The sequence below is a fragment of the Dendrobates tinctorius genome, unplaced genomic scaffold (genome assembly GCF_039654945.1).
Source record: "Dendrobates tinctorius isolate UK_male_01 unplaced genomic scaffold, ASM3965494v1 ptg000011l, whole genome shotgun sequence".
NCBI classification, from domain to species: domain Eukaryota; kingdom Metazoa; phylum Chordata; class Amphibia; order Anura; family Dendrobatidae; genus Dendrobates; species Dendrobates tinctorius.
Window position 1 is genome coordinate 61,732,745 of NW_027361679.1, and position 20,841 is coordinate 61,753,585.

The 20,841-nt window shown below is 42.0% G+C and overlaps 1 protein-coding gene across 1 annotated transcript in view; it reads right to left on the bottom strand.

The window, feature by feature from the left end:
• ENOPH1 (enolase-phosphatase 1) overlaps positions 1–20,841 on the bottom strand; it is a 94,141-nt gene that overhangs the window by 20,987 nt on the left and 52,313 nt on the right. Inside the window, exons 3-4 of the mRNA XM_073542878.1 lie at positions 17,198–17,394; positions 11,709–11,841 (exon numbers count right to left, since the gene is read on the bottom strand). Coding sequence (XP_073398979.1) covers positions 11,709–11,841; positions 17,198–17,394 — 330 coding nt within the window. The remainder of the gene's footprint in view (positions 1–11,708; positions 11,842–17,197; positions 17,395–20,841) is intronic.

Below are 20,841 nucleotides of genomic sequence, written 5' to 3' on the forward strand. Positions count from 1 at the left end.
AAACTGTAACTCGGGTTTCCACTGGAAACCCGTGTTCGGGACCTTGTGAAAGAACAGTTCGGGTGCACCTATTCCTACTCATGAGATCTTGAGTGCAAACCTCCTTCCATCAGCAAAGGCATTGAAGATGAAACGTGGATGGGTCTTTCAGCACGATAATGATTCCAAGCACACCACCAGGGCAACGAAGGAGTGGCTTTGTAAGAAGCATATGAAGGTCCCGGAGTGGCCTAGCCAGTCTCCAGATCTCAACCCCATAGAAAGCCTTTGGAGGGATTTGAAAGTCCGTGTTGCCTAACAACAGGCCCAAAGCATCACTGCTCTAGTGGAGATTTGCATAGAGAATGGGTCAACATTAGTGTTGAGCATTCCGATACCGCAAGTATCGGGTATCGGCCGATACTTGCTGTATCGGAATTCCGATACCGACTTCCGATATTTTTTCAATATCGGAATTCGGCATCGGAATCGGAAGTTCAGTTGATTGACGGCCTGACGTCATCATGATGCGCGGTGTGTGCGCATCATGATGCGCCGTCATTTCGGGCCTTCCGGGGGTCTCTGCCGGGGGGCTGTGCCGGCCTGCCGGGGGGCTGTGTGGACTGCCCGGGGTCTGTACCGGCCTGCCGGGGGGCTGTGCCGGCCTGCCGGTGGTCTGTGCACCCTGTGGGGAATTTCCCACACAGCAATGGCATAAAGTGAGACTAGGGACTTTTTTTTTTTTAAGTGGCGGAGGAATACAGTGCGGAAGGATACCTACCTTCCGTCATTGGATTCCTGCAGCCCGTAGAGAACGGCAGCATCATCTGATGCTGCAGTTCTCTACCCAAGATCGTCGTGGGACACACTCGTGGACTGCTTCGGATCGTGGGTGAGTATTTTTGTGGTTTGTTATGTTAATATTTATCCCGGAAAAGACAATGGCTTCGGGGAACAATGTGACAAGTATTGGTAAGTATGTTACTCTATGTTATATGTACTGTATGTCTATGTATGTATTGTATGAATGTATTGTATGTATGTAGTATATATGTGGTATGTATGTAGCATGTAGTATGTATGTAGCATGCATGTAGTATGTATGTAGTATGTATGTAGTATATATGTAGTATGTATGTAGTATGTATGTAGCATGCATGTAGCATGCAGTATGTATGTAGCATGCATGTAGTATATATGTAGTATGTATGTAGCATGTAGTATGTAGCATGCATGTAGTATGTAGCATGTAGTATGTATGTAGCATGCATGTAGTATATATGTGTTATGTATGTAGCATGTAGCATGCATGTAGCATGCATGTAGTATGTATGTAGTATATATGTGGTATGTATGTAACATGCAGTATGCATGTAGCATGCATGTAGTATATATGTAGTATGTATGTTGCATGTAGTATTTATGTAGTATGAATGTAGCATGTATGTAGTATGTAGTATGAATGTAGCATGTATGTAGTATGCATGTTGTATGTATGTAGCATGTAATTTTTTTTTTTTTTTTTTTACATTTAACACATTAGCCGGATGATTGGACTACTACTGTCCCATCATTGGCTAATGTGTCAATCACTGTCATGGTAGCAGGCATCGCCCGATGGGACTTGTAGTCCCATCGGACGATGCCTGCACAGACCACCGGCAGGCCGGCACAGCCCCCCGGCAGGCCGGCACAGCCCCCCGGAGCCTGCACAGCCCCCCGGCAGGCCGGCACAGCCCCCCGGCAGGCCGGCACAGCCCCCCGGAGCCTGCACAGACCACCGGCAGGCCGGCACAGACCACCAGAGCCTGCACAGACCCCCTGGCAGGCCGGCACAGCCCCCCGAAAGGCCCGTACAGACCCCAGAGAGGCTGTACAAGGGCAGGAAAGGGTTTTTCTTATTCCGATACCGGAAGTCCCATAGACTTGAATGGGACTTCCGGTATCGGAATCGGCGATACCGATACTTTTTTTAAAGATCGGCCGATACCATCCGATACGATACTTTGAAGTATCGGACGGTATCGCTCAACTCTAGTCAACATACCACCAACAGTGTGTGTCAACCTTGTGAAGACTTACAGAAGACATTTGACCTCTGTCATTGCCAACAAAGGATATATGACAAAATATTGAGATGAACTTTGTTAATGAGCAAATACTTATTTTCCACCATAATTTGCAAAATAAATCTTGCCAAATCAGACAATGTGATTTTTGGATTTGTTTTCTCATTTTGACTCTCATAGTTGTGGTCTACCTATGATGTCAATTACAGTCCTCTCTCATCTTTTTAAGTGGGAGAACTTATTGGTGGCAGACTAAATACTTTTTTCCCCCACTGTATATAGCAAGATTGTGGCCAACAATCTCTTTCCCTTAGTAAGAGCATTGAACATGGGTCGTGGCTGGGTCTATCAGCATAACACTGACCCGAAACACACAGCCACGGCAACTAAGGAGTGGCTCCGTAAGAAGCATATCAAAGTCTTGGAGTGGCCTAGTCAGTCTCAAGACCTGAACCCAATAGAAAATCTTTGGAGGGAGCTGAAACTCATTGCTGTCCAGCGACAGCTCCAAAAATTGAAAGATCTGGAGAAGATCTGTATGGAGGAGTGAGACAAAATCCCTACTGCAGTGTGTACCAACTTGGTCAAGAACTATTGGAAACATCTGACCTATTTAACTATGATAAAATAGAAAAACAGAACTTAATATTTGGTATAGTATTTGGAAACCTTTGTTTAAACACTTATTTCATGAAATAGAATGCAAATTAATTATGTAAAAATCATACAATGTGATTTTCTGGATTTTTTAAAGATTCTGTCTCACAGTTGAAGCGTAGTGGGGAATTTTTTTTAATTACTATTTTAGTTATTTTTTTCTCAGATGTTTTATATATCTATATATATTTTTTTACATAATTTATCTCCCAAGAGGGAAAAAACTCCTGGAAACATTTGTTTCCTTTATTGGCTATTTTTTCCACTGTAACTAAGGCATCCATACGAGTTCCAGTTAGAGGGGTAAATTGTCCCCTGCTGGGCCCTTTGTAACTGACAGAGCTGGTCTAAGTCTGCTAGAATCTAGCAGCTCTATAATGCTGGCATTGGCACACTCTACATTACACAGCACACAAAGCGCAATGTAGCCGGCAAAATAGAACAGAGAAGCGGCAATAAACTGCTAAGGTCTTCTCCTCAAGGTGCCAAGCTATGGCTAGTAGAGACTCAAGCTATTCCTGCTTCTAGATTTTGACCTGGAGCTATAAATTTAGAATGATGTGGGGTTTAAAGCCAAGGACCAAGCACCGTATATTTACAGTTCTTGGGAGTTATTGGGTTGAAAACCTGACAGTGTCTCTCCTAGGAGTCCTCTGAAAAATTAGAGTCCTGCTTACTCCAATTCCATGCAATGACAACTTTCTTTACACACACTGATACAGCCTGTGTGGGAGTCCTCATTGTCTGGTGATGTCTCAAATGGTGCATCACGTAAGGCATTAAATGTATCATTACAATAATACAGTAAGAGACTGTAAAAAGCCTGGTTTACATATTGTGCCCCTGAGCGGACAAAGGAAAGCAGTTTGGCAATGTTGTCTTCAGCAGCAAAGAATCCCATTAATGCGGTCTTTCAGGAATAAAACATAACATCCATTACAATGAAAAGATGGATGGCAGAGGAAAGCATGATCTCCTTTGGGGAATGTAAGCAGATTCTGATTAACAAGGTCACCTTTCCTGTCATAATATAGTAAAGCTGATTAGTCAAGAGGACAGATATGGATAATGACAGTGCCCATGCTGACATGTGAAGAACAGTCTAAACAGATGGAAGGAGCCAACCACGTGGAAGTTTCACAAATTTACACCTTTTATTGTAGGTCCAGATCTCCATATAAGAACTGAGCAATTAAGTGATTATGCACCTAAAAATCATTTCCAGGTGGCACCAATACATGACAGGACCAAAGTTGGCCATATCAACCTGGTTGACAGCTATCTTTACCCAATTCCTCATAAACATGAATATTTATTTCAGTGGGGAAAACACCATTTTTCCTGTTAGGTTGAAATTCCTCTCAAAACCTAAAAATGTAGGTTTTATTGCAGATAACTTTGAAATCAGATCTCCCCTACAATGTCATATCCAAACTTATAAGAGAACTAGAAAAACAAACTTCTTGGTAAGGTCAGCAAGATATTATGATGGCTTTAGTCTTCGCTATCCCTGTAGGTGCCTAGGAAATACTGAGGGAACAATGTTTTCAGCAGAGGGAAAAAAAACACTATTTTGTTCTCTCCATAGGAGGGCAAGAAGACAGCTTGATCCTGCAAAACTTTATCCACTAGGAATAGGATGTCATGAAAATGGCATATCGGGGTTAATAGCAGTCACACTTTAATAATAAAATCTTAAAAGGAGTATTCTAGGCTACAACCATCCATCCTCCTAAACTACCCTATCATCTTGGATTAGTAATGAGTTCCTGTTACCTTTATATTCATACTCTTAGCTCCCCTGTAGCCATTGTGGAATGTTATTGTTTAGATCCTGAACCTCATGCCAGCTTTCCCTCTGTGCCTTTAGCCTATATTTCCCAAGGGGCCAAGCTACAGGTGCTTCTCATAAAACTAGATCAAAAAGTTAATTTATTTCAGCTCTTCAATACAAAAAGTGAAACTCAGATTATACAGAGTTATTACAAACAGAGTGATCTATTTCATGTGTTTATTTCTGTTAATGTTGATGATTATGGCTTACAGCCAATGAAAACCCAAAAGTCATTATTTCAGTGAATTAGAATTATTAACAAAAAACACCTGCAATGGCTTCCTCAGCGTTTAAAAAGGTCCCTTAGTCTGTTTCAGTAGGCTCCACAATCAAGGGGAAGACTGCTGACTTGACGGATGTACAGAAGGCAGTCATTGACACACTCCACAAGGAGGGTAAGTCACAAAAGGTTGTTGCTAAAGAAGCTGGCTGTTCACAGTGTGCTGTATCCAAGAATATTAATGGAAAGTTGAGTGGAAGAAAAAAGTGTGCTAGAAAAAGGTGCACAAGCAATAGGGATAACCGCAGCCTTGAAAGGATTGTTAAGAAAAGGCCATTCAAAAATTTGGGGGAGATTCAAAGGAGTGGACTGCTGCTGGAGTCATTGCTTCAAGAGCCGCCACACACAGAAGTATCCAGAACATGAACTACAAGTGTCGCATTCCTTGTGTCAAGCCACTCATGACCAATAGACAATGCCAGAAGCGTCTTACCTGGGCCAAAGTGAAAAAGAACTGGACTGTTGCTCAGTGATCCAACGTGTGGTTTTTAGATGAAAGTAAATGTTGCATTTCATTTGGAAATCAAGGTCCCAGAGTCTGGAGGAAAAGAGGAGAGGAACAAAATCCAAGCTGCTTGAGGTCTAGTGTGAAGTTTCCACAATCAGTGATGGTTTGGGGAGCCATGTCATCTGCTGGTGTAGGTCCACTGTGTTTTATCAAGACCAAAGTCAGTGCAGATGTCTACCAGGAAATTTTGAGAACTTCATGATTACCTCTACCGACAAGCTTTTCTTTTTGGAGATGGAAATTTCATTCTCCAGCAGGACATGGCACCTGTCCACACTGCCAAAAGTCCCACAATACCTGGTTTAAAATCAACAGTTTCACTGTGCTTGATTGGCCAGCAAACTCGCCTGACCTTAACCCCATAAAGAATCTATGGGGCATTGTCAAGAGGAACATGAGAGACACCAGACTCAACAATGCAGACGAGCTGAAGGCTGCTATCAAAGCAACCTGGGCTTCCATAACACCTCAGCAGTGCCACAGGCTGATCGACTCCATGCCACACCGCATTGATGCAATAATTGATGCAAAAGGAGCCCTGACCAAGTATTGAGTGCATTTACTGAACATACAGTTCAGTAGGCCAACATTTCAGATTTTAAAATCATTTTTCAAGCTGGCATTATAAAGTATTCTAATTTATTGGCTGTAAGCCATAATCAGCAACATTAACAGAAATAAACACTTGAAATAGATCACTCTGTTTGTAATGACTCTATATAATATATGAGTTTCACTTTTGTATTGAAGAACTGAAATAAATTAACTTTTTGATAATATTCTTGTTCTGTCTCTGATATCTAATTTGTTACTTCTGATTATCTGTTCGCATAATTTTTCAGTTATTCATTAGTAAGAGTATAGAGAAACTTACATATTCCTAATATTTGTTTGTAGTGTTTTGGCCCCCTCTAGCGGATAGAGTCATGTTTACAGTCCTATTTTCTGTTTTTTCCAATTTCTTATGTCTGAATCTCCTCCCATTTTTTGCAATGCATTATGGTAGCTTAGCCTCAATCTCCCTCCATTTCCCTTCACACTGCATTCAAGGAAAGACTCCTCCATAACATCCCTCTTGCGATTGCATTGCCGGTATGTATTTATGCCTTCTGTAGGTAATTTCTGCTCTAATATTAGCCTAGCTTAGTCAGTTGCACCCCTAGGTCAGTTACCAGCTTTCTAAATGTTCATGCACAATGTATAACATGTATAATGTGTACTTCTGCTGTACCATGCACTGATTGTACGCATATGATTTTTTACAGATTCACCGCATCAATATACTATAACCTTCAATAAAAGCACAGACTCAACCACAGTCTCCTTACTGGACTCCGGTATAGCGGTTTATCTGCCTGCATAGCTACGTAAGCCTGTCTCATTTAGTGAGGACAGAACAATTCTAATTTTGTGAGAAGCACCTGTATATCTGTCCAACAGCTCTCATTCCCATAACTTTGGAACGCTTCAACGTACCCCTGTGATTCTAATAATGTTTTTTCATGACATACCGTACTTCATGACAACATCTGCAAGGAGTTTGTATGTTCTCCCCATGTTTGCGTGGGTTTCCTCTCACATTCTAAAGACATACTAATAGGGAATTTAGATTGTGAGCCCCATCGGGGACAGTGATGATAATGTGTGCAAACTGTAAAGCGCTGCGGAATATGTTAGCGCTATATAAAAAATAAAGATTATTATTATTATAAAGATTCATGATAGTGGTAAAATTTGTTCGATATAACTTGTGTTTATTTCTGAAAATATCAGAAAACTGGCGAAAATGTCTTAATTTTCAAACTTTTAATTTTTATGCCCTTAAACCAGTTATAATACACAAAATAGTTCATTAATATTTCCCACTTGTCTACTTTATAACAGCAGAATTTTTGAAACTTACTGTAATTTTTTTTTGTTACAAAGTTAGGCTGGTTTCACACTAGCGCATTTTACAGGCAGCGCACAGTGCCGCTAAGCCCCGCCCTCTGCCCGCCCCGTCCGGTCATTTCCTTCTACTATCGCACACGGCTGCATGCGATCTGCGCACCCTATCTTTAGCATAGGGTGTGCAGACCGTGCGCTGGCCATGCGCTAGTAGGATTTTTGCGTGCGCTGCGCACTTTTGAAGGTGTGCCGGTGTGCGCCGAACGCACCATGTTGCATTTTGGTGCGCTCGGCGCACACCGAGGAAGCGACATCCTGTGTACGTGAAACGTGCGTCGGGGTATGTGACCGGGGTCAGGACGGGGCTTATTGAACACTTATGGGTAAATATTCTTTTTCCCTTATAATGTATTATATGAAGCACATGAAGTGGTATAGTGTTTGTTAATTATGAGGCAATCACAGCACTTGAAATGTTAATCTACTAGCACTTCACTATATTGTCTGGCACATGTTTTGAATGGATATGAGATGTGCATGAAATGAAACCCATTGTATGTGCATGTGTCTTAATTTTATCCTGCCCTGTATTTTCTGGTCATTTATTTGACCTATGGATTTAGTCACATTATTGGAAATAAACCCATGTAATCTATGTGATATGCAAATTATGTATTTTTTGTACAATATTTGGTAATTAATAAAGCTAATAGTTTTTTATTGAATATACTTTTTGGCAACGTATACTCTTTTTTTTCTCCTTGCTTGTATTTATATGTGAGTCGCCAACTATATGGGTATATAATTGAAGATTGTTTGCTGGAATAATTTATTAGACCCCAAAATTTGTAGAAATTTCTCTGGAGTACGCTGATACCACAAATGTCGAGTAAAACTACTGTTTGGGCGCACGTCAGGGCTCGGAAGGGAAGGATCGCCATTTGACTTTTGGAATGCAAAATTGGCTGGAATCGATAGTGGACGCCATGTCATGTTTGGAGAGGCCCAAAGGTGCCTAAACAGTGGAAATCCCCCACAAATGACTCAATTTTGAGAACTACACCTATTAAGGAATTTATCTAAATGTGTGATGAGCACCTTGAACCCTCAGGGGCTTCACAGAATTTTATAATGTAGGGCCATGAAAATTTATAAAAACATAAAACACACAAAAAAACACATTTTTCCCACAAAAATGTTGTTTTAGCCCCATTTTTAAAAAAAAATATTTTCACAAGGGTAACAGGAGAAAACGGATGCTAAAATTTGTTGCACGATTTTTCCTGAGTACACTGTTACTCCATATATGCTAGAAAACGACTGCTTGGGTGCATGGCAGGGCTCGTAAGGGAAAGAGTGCCATTTTGGCTGTAATATGTTGCAGTTACCATGTCACATTTGAAGAGCTCCTGACAAGCCAAAACAGCAGAAACCCCCACAACTGATCCTATTTAATAAACTATACCTCTCAATGAATTCATCTAACGGAGTAGTGAGTATTTTAACCCTCAGGTGATTCACAAACTTTTATAAGACTGGGTTGATCAAGTGAAATATTACTATTTTTTTCCAATAAAATGTTGCTTTAACCCCCAGTTTGCAATTTTCAAAAGGGGTAATAGGAGAAAACAAACAGTACAATTTGTTACGTAATTTCTTCTGTGTACGCCGATATCCCATATGTGGTTGAAAACTAATTTTGAGGCACAGTGCAAAGCTCAGAAGGGAAGGAGCGCCATATTACAGTGCAGATTTTGCTGCACTGATTTGAGGATGCCATGTTACATTGGCAGAGCCCCCGGGGTTCCAGAACAACAGAAATCCCCATAAGTGACCCCATTTTTACAAACTACACCATTCAATGAATTAATCTAGGGATGCAGTGCTCATATTTACACCACAGGTGTGTCACAGAATTTTATACCAGTCGACAGTCAAGAAAAATTAATTCCATTTTTACCTGAAAAAAAAAAGCTACAGATTTTACATTTTCACAAGAGGAAATGGGTACAAAATGGTTGCCAAAATGTGTCTCACAATTTCAGCTGGATGTGGTAATACCCCATGTGTGGATGTACAGTACTGCTTTGCGAAACTGCGAAACTCTGGAAGGATGAAGCGCTGTTTGAATGTTGGAGAACAAATTATTGTAGAATAGTTTGCGCACTCCTTATACAGAGCTCCCAAGTGCCAGAAGAGCAGAATGCCCCCACCCCCCATTTTGCAAATTACACTCCTCTGGGAGTTTATATACAGGTGTAGTGAAGATTTTGACTCCATAAGTGTTTTCCAGAAACAGGCAGCAGTGGATGTTGCTGAGTGAAAATTACAAATTGGCGTTGTAGTGACCAGTATGTTGTAGCGCAGTTACTGAATCTGTGCCGGCTGCTCCCATTCATTCTACAGTAGTTTACAGTCGGAGCGGATGTGTTAGCAGCGCTCTGCCTGTAAAATGATTAACCCCCAAGACGGATTACGCCGTGGGACGTGACTGAGCGCCGGACAGGTAATGTATATTGTTGCTTTATTATTTTAAACTTTTTTACAGGAGAACAATGGCGTCGCAATGGAATTAGGAGTGTAATAAAGATTTAAACAATGTGTGTGGTGTATTCTTTCATTAAAATACTTTGCTCTTATTGTGTGTGTGTTTATTTCACCCTTGAGTAACTCTGTAATTCTAGGATTATTAATGGAGAGGTGGAGGTGAGCAGCTGGACTCAGCTTCTGGTTACCAAGGCTGGCAGACCCAAAGGTCATGTGACCTCCGGCTGCAATGACAATGATCACATCACGGAGGTGGAGGGTTCGGAAAGGTGAGTGAAGTCGTGTGCTCCCTGTCACTATCTTCTAAATGCCCGATAGCAACATCTAGAAGATAGCAAAGGGGTAACATCATTGGGACCTGATCCAATCAGGTCCCGATGATGTCACCTGTAAGAGCTACCGCTCTGCACCAGAATTGCAGCACTTGCAGCACTCGGGGGGGGGGGGGGGGGTTCCTGAACGCTGTGAGACCGCTGACAGCAGAGAAATGTTGGCACTGCACAAAGCCCTGCAAGCAGTGACGTGAGTGGTTGGGAAGCAAGTAATCTGTGCTGACCCTGCAACGTGTTCTCCCTGCTCTCCATTCCTCTATGCGCACATCCCCAGTCACTGTAAGCTTGCGGAGGATCACAGGCCACACCTCCCATGTCATCACTGCTCAGCTGATGGTTGAGCTGTTCAAAGAACAGACAGGAAACTACTGTACTCTGTGCCTTGAACAGACTGTAGCAGGGAATAAGGAGTTGGAGGTCACATCAACACATGACAGCTCAAGAACAGAAAATAATTTTAACAGCAAGGAAATTATGAAGTTTCTAAATTTCTGATGGCCTTTACCTCTGTGTGCCCGAAAAACCACTTTAAAAAGCTAATTTTCATATCTGTATTTTTCACTTTTAGCTGCAAGTAAAGGTCTCCATATTCATTAGGGTAAGTTCACAAAAATCATTCAGAGTCTCATACAGAGAAGTGGGAGGTTTTTTTTTCTCACTTGTCATCCGTTAACAATCCAATTTTTTTTTACAGGCCCAATAACAATTACCTATGCTGCAGAATTGCAATGTATTCATAGAAAATGGATGCTATATACTGTGTCTCTGTATGGTAGCAGTTTCTTTTATTTTTATATGCACTCCTATATAAACTTGAATGTCTCATGCGATTTATGGAAGAAGATAGTTTATGCAGTGATTTTTTGTTCCCATACATAGATTTGGTTAATGAAAAAAAAATTGCTCATCTGCATTGCCCCAGTGAATAACATTGGTTCAAATGCTGTCTGCTTTTTCCCCAGATAGCACTCGAACCAAAAATATAGCCATGTGAACAAAGCCTTAGTCTGATCATTCATCTGACAGCAGAGCCGGACTGGCCATCTGGCAATTCTGGCAAATGCCAGAAGGGCCTGTCTGGTTGTGGGCTGCCTTGTCTGCCGAGTTGTTATCAGAATCGGTGTTCTCAAGGCACCCATACTGCTAGGAGTTGTGATGGAGCACAAAGTCGCTGACTCCGTCACTTACCCCAGGTGGCCAAGGATATCATTAGAAATATTGGTCTGGTAGTAAATTTTGCTTTCCTCCATCCAGGGTAATATTAGTAATTTATCCCATCTGGGCCTGTGTAATTTCAAATGCCCAGGGCTGAATCTCATTCCGAGTCCGTACCTGTCCGACAGCCATCTCTGCTGACATTGTATGTCTTCAGCCCATCCGCTAAAATAAAGCTATTGTAGCCAACCTCGGTAACTCAAAGCTAGCAGTAGACAGTGTAATACAGCGGCTATAGGGGGCAAACGGTGCAACATTTATAATAAAAACAATTGCAAAAATGATTTTTAGCCCCAATTGCATACATTTAATAAAGAAAAAGTCCACAAAGATGGACAACCCCTTTAAGTTGTTTACAGGTTAAGAATTTTCTATTAGTTTTACATGGCAACACATGTACCTCAAGCAGATCGCCTTCAATAGAGTAGCCAAATAAGAGTTTCTGGGCTTCGACACTTCCAGAGGAGAATATATACAGTTTCAGGTGTGCTTCTTTCCATTTTTTCAGAGCTGGTACTACGTCATCGTACACCCTATAACGAAATGGAAGCTTGCTTTACATAGTTATACAAAACCTCTTGAAAGCATTATAACCGGCACATGATGGTGTACACTAGTGTTCCTCACACCATAAATGGGGCCTGACTAGTGGGGGGCCTTCAAATTGTTGGTGAGGAACAGCAAGGGATGCCTTTTTGACACAAATGATTATATGTTGCAAAGGCCTTCCTGCGGCTGCACCAAACTCAAAAACCAGATATTTCACTTGGCTGAGGATTTAAACTACCGTAAGTTAAACTGAATTAATTTGTAAAAATTCTTGCAGACACTATGACAAACGGTGAGACCTAGACACCGTCATCATGGTCTTGCTGCAGAGTCCAAACGTTCATAAATCTGTTGAAAAATGGCAGTTCCAATTATGACCACCAGGTGGTGATAAAGACCCTTTAACCATATGGAATTTCAGCCCAAATCTTAAAGCGTTTATAGACCCATTATTAGAGAAGGAGCACCAGATAGGCTTACGAAATTGGCACATGTGGCAAAATTAAAGGTGAACAGCAGAGTGTGAAAAGAAAAAAAAACAAAAAAAAAAGAAGAAACAAACAAACAAAAAAATCTTTTGGTCCTCTATGTTCCCTTCATTGACATTATAAGGATCATTACAGGAGACATAATAGTCACACACATCATTATAAAGGCAGTTTGCATCCATCTGCATGATGTGCGGGTGATCTATAGTGTTGGGCATCTTTTCAACTATAAATACAGCAAAAAGTTCCCCAAGATAAATGAAAGTGGTCAAATAAGGGGAAAGCACAGTTGCTTTAGGGAGAAAAACACAACAGAAGGCGCTGCTCCTGCTCAGCCACAGGCGAGGATGGCAAGCTGAGGATGCCACTTCTTGGCTGTGTGTTATAGCTGCAGTGAAGGAGTGACGTTACAGAAGAACACGTGCGTGCTTGACCACTACAATAACAACTACGGGATCACCTCTCTGTTGGCAACTGAAAGTAAGCAGAGCACTGGGAGAGGATTTTCAGAGTAGCGATTATAAAAAAATTTGGTGTATTTATAAAGATGGATGATTTTAAGTTTGCAATACTCAGAGCAAACATTGTTACGGTAGAGGAGTGAAGCTGTGTGGGCACCAGTCCTAATTCATCTAGTCCTGATATGTGGAATAGCCTCTTGCAGCAAATGTTGAAGGGGCTGCACATTAGACGTCGCTTGAATTGTGTGTGGAGAATTAAGAAAAATAGCACTCACCACGACGGCCGTTTCGCACCACAGCTCGCCATTGTACAGGTCCGTAGGAGCGCAAGCTGTAGCATGAAACGGCCATTATCCAGTTTTCTACCTTCCCCCAACAACCTGCTAACCATATGCCGGATTAACCCCTTAACGACCGCCGATACGCCTTTTAACGGCGGTAATTGAGTGTACTAAAACCACAGCGCCGTTAATTCACGGCGCTGTGGAGAAAGTACATAGTGCCCCCCCAGTGTCGGATTTTCTCCGGGGTCTCGGCTGCCAGGGGTAGCCGAGACCCCAGAGAACATGAATCGGTCGGTTTTTACCGACCCTGCTTTTGCAATCGCCGTTATTAACCCTATCACGGCGACTCCAAAAAAAAAAGAAGCCGCGATTATGCATTACATTTCTCTTTCCTCTGATGTGATCGCACATCAGAGGAGAGAGAAATAGGGTCCCCGATCCCCCCCCCGGTACATCTCCGTGGTCCTCCGTCCCCTCCCGGTGGTCCCGCGTCCCGCCGGCATCCTCCGATGGGCACCGCCATCTTGAAAATGGCGGGCACATGCACAGTGCGCCCGCCGGGAATCTGCCGGCTCCGGCTGGCAGATTCCATTCATTATTTTGATCACTATGATAAACGATCATAGTGATCAAAATAAAAAAAAAGTACATAACCCCCCTTTTATCACTCCCTTATATAGGCAAACATAATGAAATAAAGAAAATATTTTTTTTTTTCAGTTTTCCATTAGGGCTAGGGTTAGGGTTGGGCTATGGTTAGGGTTGGGCTAGGGTTAGCGCTAGGGTTAGGGCTAGGGTTGGGCTAGGGTTAGGGTTGGGCTAGGGTTAGGGTAGGGCTAGGGTTAGGGCTAGCGTTAGGGCTAGGGTTAGAATTAGGGTTAGGGTGAACTAGGATTAGGGTTAGGATTAGGGTTGGGGTTAGGGTTGGGATTAGGGTTAGGGGTGTGTTGGGGTTGGAGCAAGAATTGAGGGGTTTCCACTATTTACCAACTTTGGGGGTCTAAAAATTGGGGTCTAAAAAAAATCACTTTTGTGGAAATAAAAAATACTTTTTATTTTCACGGCTCTACGTTTATAAACTTCTGTGAAGCGCTTGGGGGTTCAAAGTGCTCACCACACATCTAGATAAGTTCCTTAGGGGGTCTAGTTTCCAAAATGGGGTCACTTGTTGGGGGTTTCCACTGTTTAGGCCCATCAGGGGCTCTGCAAACGCAACATGATGCCTGCAGACCATTCCATCAAAGTCTGCATTCCAAAATGGCACTCCTTCCCTTCCGAGCTCTCCCATGCGCCCAAACAGTGGTTCCCCTCACATATGGGGTATCAGCGTACTCAGGACAAATCGCACAATAACTGTGGGGGTATGATTTCTCCTGTTACCCTTGTAAAAATAAAAATTTGGGGGCGAAAAGTTCATTTTTGTGGAAAAAAAATGGATTTCTTATTTTCATGGCTCTACGTTATAAACTTCTGTGAAGCACTTGAAGGCTCAAAGTGCTCACCACACATCTAGATAAGTTCCTTAATGGGTCTAGTTTCCAAAATGGGGTCACTTGTTGGAGTTTTCCACTGTTTAGGCACATTAAGGGCTCTCCGAACGCAACATGGCATCCGATCTCACTTCCAGCCAATTCTGCGTTGAAAAAGTCAAACGGCGCTCCATCCCTTGCGAGCTCTGCCGTGTGCTGAAAAAGTGGTTTACCCCCACATATGGGGTATCGGCGTATTCAGAAAAAATTGTACAACAAATTTTGTGGTTGATTTTCTCTTTTAACACTTGTGAAAATAAAAAAAATTGGTTCTGAAGTAAATTTTTTGCAAAAAAAGTTAAATGTTAATTTTTTCCTTCCACATTGCTTTAGTTCCTGTGAAGCACTTAAAGGGTTAATAAACTTCTTGAATGTGGTTTTGAGCACCTTGAGGGGTCTAGTTTTTAGAATGGTGCCACTTTTGGGTATTTTCTGTCATGTACACCCCTCAAAATGACTTTAAATATGATGTGGTCCTTAAAAAAAATGGTTTTGTAAATTTTGTTGTAAAAATGAGAAATCGCTGGTCAACTTTTAACCCTTATAACTTCCTAACAAAAAAAAATGTGCTTCCAAAATTGTGCTGATGTAAAGTAAACATGTGGGAAATGTTATTTATTAAGAAATTTGTGTGACACATCTCTCTGATTTAAAGGCATAAAAATGTAAAGTTTTAAAATTGCAAAATTGCAAAATTTTCCGATTTTTTCATAAATAAACACAAGACTTATTGAAGAAATTTTACCACTAACATGAAGTACAATATGTCACGAAAAAACAATCTCAGAATCAGCGGGATCCATTAAAGCGTTCCAGAGTTATAACCTCATAAAGGGACAGTGGTCAGAATTGTAAAAATTGGCCTGGTCATTAAGCTGCAAACTGGCTCTGTCGCTAAGCGGTTAAAGGATTGTTTTACCGCAGCTCCTGGTGAGTGCTATTTTTCGTCGTTCTCTACACACAATTTGAGCAAACACTGTGAATTTGGGAATACCCCTGTAGGTTAACGTGCACGTATATTGGCTGATAATTGGTCATGACTTTTCCTAACAATTTTCATTTCCCAATGATCACCCTAGCTTAAAAAAAATGCCAATCACCTGTGGCACGAGCAAAATAGTCAATTTTTGGGTGAAATGAGCAGCACATGATCCAGTGTAAACAAGTCTTGTGCTGCCGAGAAGGAGGATATTCTATGGAGCACAGTCTTATTGTAGTGACGATCGTTCTGTGTGTGTGAAACTGCAATGAGTCTGTATAAACTAGCTAGTTAACACTTAAAGGCAACATACAACTTAGTGTAAATACACCCTCACACACTTGTATTTCTTATCTTTTGACACCTTCTTGAACTAAAACTTTCCATGATCAATAATGGAGTCATCTTTCTACAATTGTGATTGGCTGATCGTGTTATAGTGTGGCCAGAGACAATGCTGTCAGCTGTCACATGGCTGATAATTGGCAAAAACCACACATAGCCTTACTGCCACAGGCAAGTACAGCTGTAGCATGAAAAACCATCTGCTGAGCCGGTGCCATTCCATGTTACATGGTGTGCTTACAGCGGACACTCTGTGTACCGAGTGGTGACTGATGCCGCGCTGGCACACCTTGGAGACTGAAAGCCGGAGGTTGCCAGGAGGGATAAAGCTGTGCTTTGAAATGCTATTTACCAGCAGATTAATCCCATATCTGCAGGTTGGGGACTTGACACATTCCTTTTAACAGGAAAATGCATTTGCTCTCTTCATTGCAATTAATTAAATATATTTGCATTCTAGAACAGAAATGCTGTACAGTAGACTGCTTTTCTTTAGGAGGAAGATATGGCCATATTCTAATAGTAGGAGTGCATCTGCAGTACTCGGCAACGGCCTCTACACTACTGACAGAGCTGTGCTATTCAGCCCCGAAACTGCCAATATCTGGCGCTAACGGTACCGAGAACAGCTGATCGTGGGGTTGCTGGGTGTCAGAGCCTCACCAAGCTGATATTGATGAGCTATCCCAGGTAAAGGTCATCAATATATCAATATAAAAACAGTGGAACAACTCTTTCAACAATATTTCTGCTTAGAGTCTTAACCTTGTGCATGTGCTTAGGCATATGAACATCTTAGGACATGGGCTACCTGCTCGGGACTTCCTTAGAGGAGTAGTGGAGATCAGCTAGATGAATTGCATACTTACTACATGGAGGACTTTTACTAGAATGGGGGCTGTGTAATACAACTTATCCTCTGTGTGGCCATCGGCAGCTTGTCCCAGTGATATCATCTACTCACCAAGCTTGGGGGCAGGCTTGGACTGGCCCACAGGAGAATCCTCCGGTGGGCAAGAGTGAGCCACCACCTTCTTATATGAGCAGTCCAATCACTATGTACAGACACAGGCAGAATCTTATTCATGAAACCATCTACCCAGTTCATTGTTATATACATTTGTGATTGAGAATAATGTCACATTTGCATGTAGCTGAAAAGTGGGGCCCTGGAGTGGGTTACTGGTGGGCCCCTGGCACCCCACTAAGACACTGTTTGGGTGTTCATGTAAAAACACATACAAAACCACTTACTCTCCCTTCACTTTGCCAGTAGCATAGGCAGATCTCCACATGTGGCCCTGCAGCTGTTTGAGAGCTGTTGTCTTCCTATCCAGTGACATTTGCCAACAAACATTATCAACCACACCCTTGATAACCAGTAACTGGGCCTCATGTTCTGCATTGCTGGGGATGGGCACAAATCCTTTCAGTCCTCTGTCTTTTTCTGCCTTTGAAGTACAAAAAGAAAAAGATGTATATTGTTAATTTCCAATTATTTGAGAACAATAACCACATAAATGCTTTATAGTGTGGAAAACAAAATACAACCATGTAAAGGGAACCTGTCGGCAGGATTGTGCCCAGTAACCTACAGACACTGTCAGGTCGGCGCCTGCACCTTGTTTTACATACTGTATATCTCATTCATAGCATAAATTAGACACTGGCTGCTTGATTACACGGTGTATGTTTTACTCAGAAACGTTGCAGTGTCATGGCTGACTAGTCAATGGCAGGTGCCCATTGGCCTCTCCCTATCCTGCTCTTCTAAATTGACAGGCCTCGCTCTAGATGTGTGTATAGGTAGAGACTTGATAGTCAAGTGAAGTGGGGCGAGAAGAAGCTGCCGGCAAACAGCCTTGGACTAGTCATCCGAGAAGTATCTTAACTGGACAACTTTTCAAAGTATGCAGCAGCGTTATCGAGTAAATCATACACAGTAAATACTGTACATTCGGCCAGAGTCTGATTCATGCTGCCCATGGTTCTGGCAGCCTGATCCACTAGATAACATGGATGGTCTATAGGAATTGGCAGACATGACAGGCGATTTTAGGAAGAAAACATGTAGGACAAGAGTTGTGGTCCAATCCTACTTAGAGCAGTCTGGCAGCCATACATCTCTATTAAAACTGCCAACCACATAAAGGAATTTGGAAAAAACTGGAACAACAATAATGCGCAAATAGGGTCTCATCCAAGACAGTGGTGAGACCAAAGGCACTGGAATTCACCTGGTAAGGATGTGTATCCACAACCACCGAAAAGCTCAAGGCTGCTGCAGACCCATGGCTTGGAAAAGGTAAAAGGAATGTAATAGTTAATCTGAGCTGCCAGTATAGTAGAATGCCGATATAGTAGAATGGAAAAGGAGAAGAATATTCAGGAATGCGGTTTTAGTCAACGCGTTTTGAAGTTCCACACTTCATCAGCACAAACCAGATAGTAATGAAGACGTTTGGAACTTCGAAACACGTTTACTAACAAACTGCCCCCTTGACGAATGCAGACGCAGAAACGCGCGTTGGGACACTCGTGGCTCCATTCCAGCAGGAGAAAATGCCATCAGGTCTGTACATGTGATGCCAGTTTGTGCATCCTAATATGGCATATGGACTTATATATGAGTTGATGTGAGACTATACTTCAAACCATGCGGTCAGTTTATGTGGCCTGGACATAAGTACTATTGAATCATAGAATCATAGAATCATAGAATCGTAGAGTTGGAAGGGACCTCCTGGGCCATCTGGTCCAACCCCCTGCTCAAAGCAGGATTCGCTAAATCATCCCAGTCAGATGTCTGTCCAGCCTCTGTTTGAAGACTTCCATTGAAGGAGAACTCACCACTTCTCGTGGCAGCCTGTTCCACTCATTGATCACTCTAACTGTCAAAAAGTTTTTTCTAATATCTAATCTGTGTCTCCTCCCACTCAGTTTCATCCCATTGCTTCTAGTCTTTCCTTGTGCAAATGAGAATAAAGTTGATCCTTCTACAATGTGACAGCCCTTTAGATATTTGTAGACAGCTATTAAGTCTCCTCTCAGTCTTCTCTTTTGCAAACTAAACATTCCCAAATCCTGCAACCTTTCCTCATAAGACAGGGTTTGCAGACCGGTCACCATTCTGGTCGCTCTTTTCTGAACTTGCTCCAGTTTGTTGATGTCTTTTTTAAAATGTGGTGCCCAAAACTGGACACAATATTCCAGATGAGGTCTGACCAAAGAGGAGTAGAGGGAAATAATGACTTCACGTGATCTAGACTGTATGCTTCTGTTAATACATCCTAGAATTGCATTTGCCTTTTTTGCTGCTGCATCACACTGTTGACTCATATTCAGTCTGTGATCTATTAGTATACCCAAGTCTTTTTCACATGTGCTGTCACTTAGCCCTATTCCTCCCATTCTATATATGCTTTTTCCATTTTTATTGCCCAGATGTAGTACTTTGCATTTCTCCCTGTTAAAAACCATTCTGTTTGTTGCTGCCCACTTCTCCAGTTTATTTAAATCTTTTTGAATCCTCTCTCTCTCTTCTCTAGTATTTGCTATCCCTCCTAGCTTTGTGTCATCAGCAAATTTAATCAGTTTACCCTCAATGCCTTCATCTAAATCGTTGATAAAGATGTTGAACAATACAGGGCCCAGGACAGAGCCCTGTGGTACCCCACTTGAGACATTCTTCCAACTGGATGTGCAGCCATTTACGACCACTCTTTGGGTCCGATCACTAAGCCAGTTATTGTACTTTACTTAGGGTGTATGATGCATGTCATATACAGGGACATACTTGTTATATTGATATACTTACTGATCTATATTTCCCATATTTGATGCAATATGCACTTTATTACAGTAACCAGTTTCATATATTATATCTATACAAATAAGTTTTTGCTATACTGTAGCTCCTCCTGTGGTTTGTAGCCTTCTGGTGTGTATTCATAAAATTGTCTAACCTTAGAAAATCTTGAGATTTTAATGTGAATTGTAGCCCCTATCATTAGTGGCTATGCTTTTTTCGTGTAATGGTGTTATGGTGTTACATAAGTGTGGCTATGCCAGTTATTGACAAATATGGGGAGCTAAAGATATCGATGTCACTTGATTATATATATATTATACACACACACACACGTTAATGTGGTATATGACTCTTCTAGCTGCAAACGTCTGGTTTGTAATGCAATATCTTCATAGGTGTATAGAGGCCCATTGCCAACAACCATCACTCCAGTGTTCTTATGATACTTTCTGTTTGCCAACTGTGTAAGAAGGCTAATGGATGGTTAGAATACCCTTGAAAACCTTTGTGCAAGTATGTTAGCACAGCTGAAAACAGTTTGGCTGATTAGAGAAGCTATAAACCTGACCTTCCTTTGAATTAGTTGAGAATCTGGAGCATTACATTTTTTGGTTCCATGAAACTCTGAAAATGGCCAGAAAAAAAGAACTTTCATGTGAAACTCAACAGTCTATTCTTGTTCTTAGAAATGAAGGCTATTCCATGCGACAAATTGCTAAGAAACTGAAGATTTCCTACAATGGTGTGAACAACTCCCTTCAGAGGAGGGCACAACCTCCAACTGTGGACGTCGGGCACTCAGGACAGCCTCATGGAGTTGGTTTCTAACCGTTTGTGCAGACACATGCACATTTGTGGCCTGCTGGAGGTCATTTTGCAGGGTTCTGGCAGTGCTCCTGCTGTTCCTCCTTGCACAAAGGCGGAGGTAGCGGTCCTGCCTCTGGGTTGTTGCCTGTGCCTGGTAGCGCCTCCAGCCTCTGGACACTACACTGACAGACACAGCAAACCTTCTTGCCACAGCTCGCATTGATGTGCCATCCTGGATGATCTGCACTACCTGCGCCACTTGTGTGGGTTGTAGAGTCCA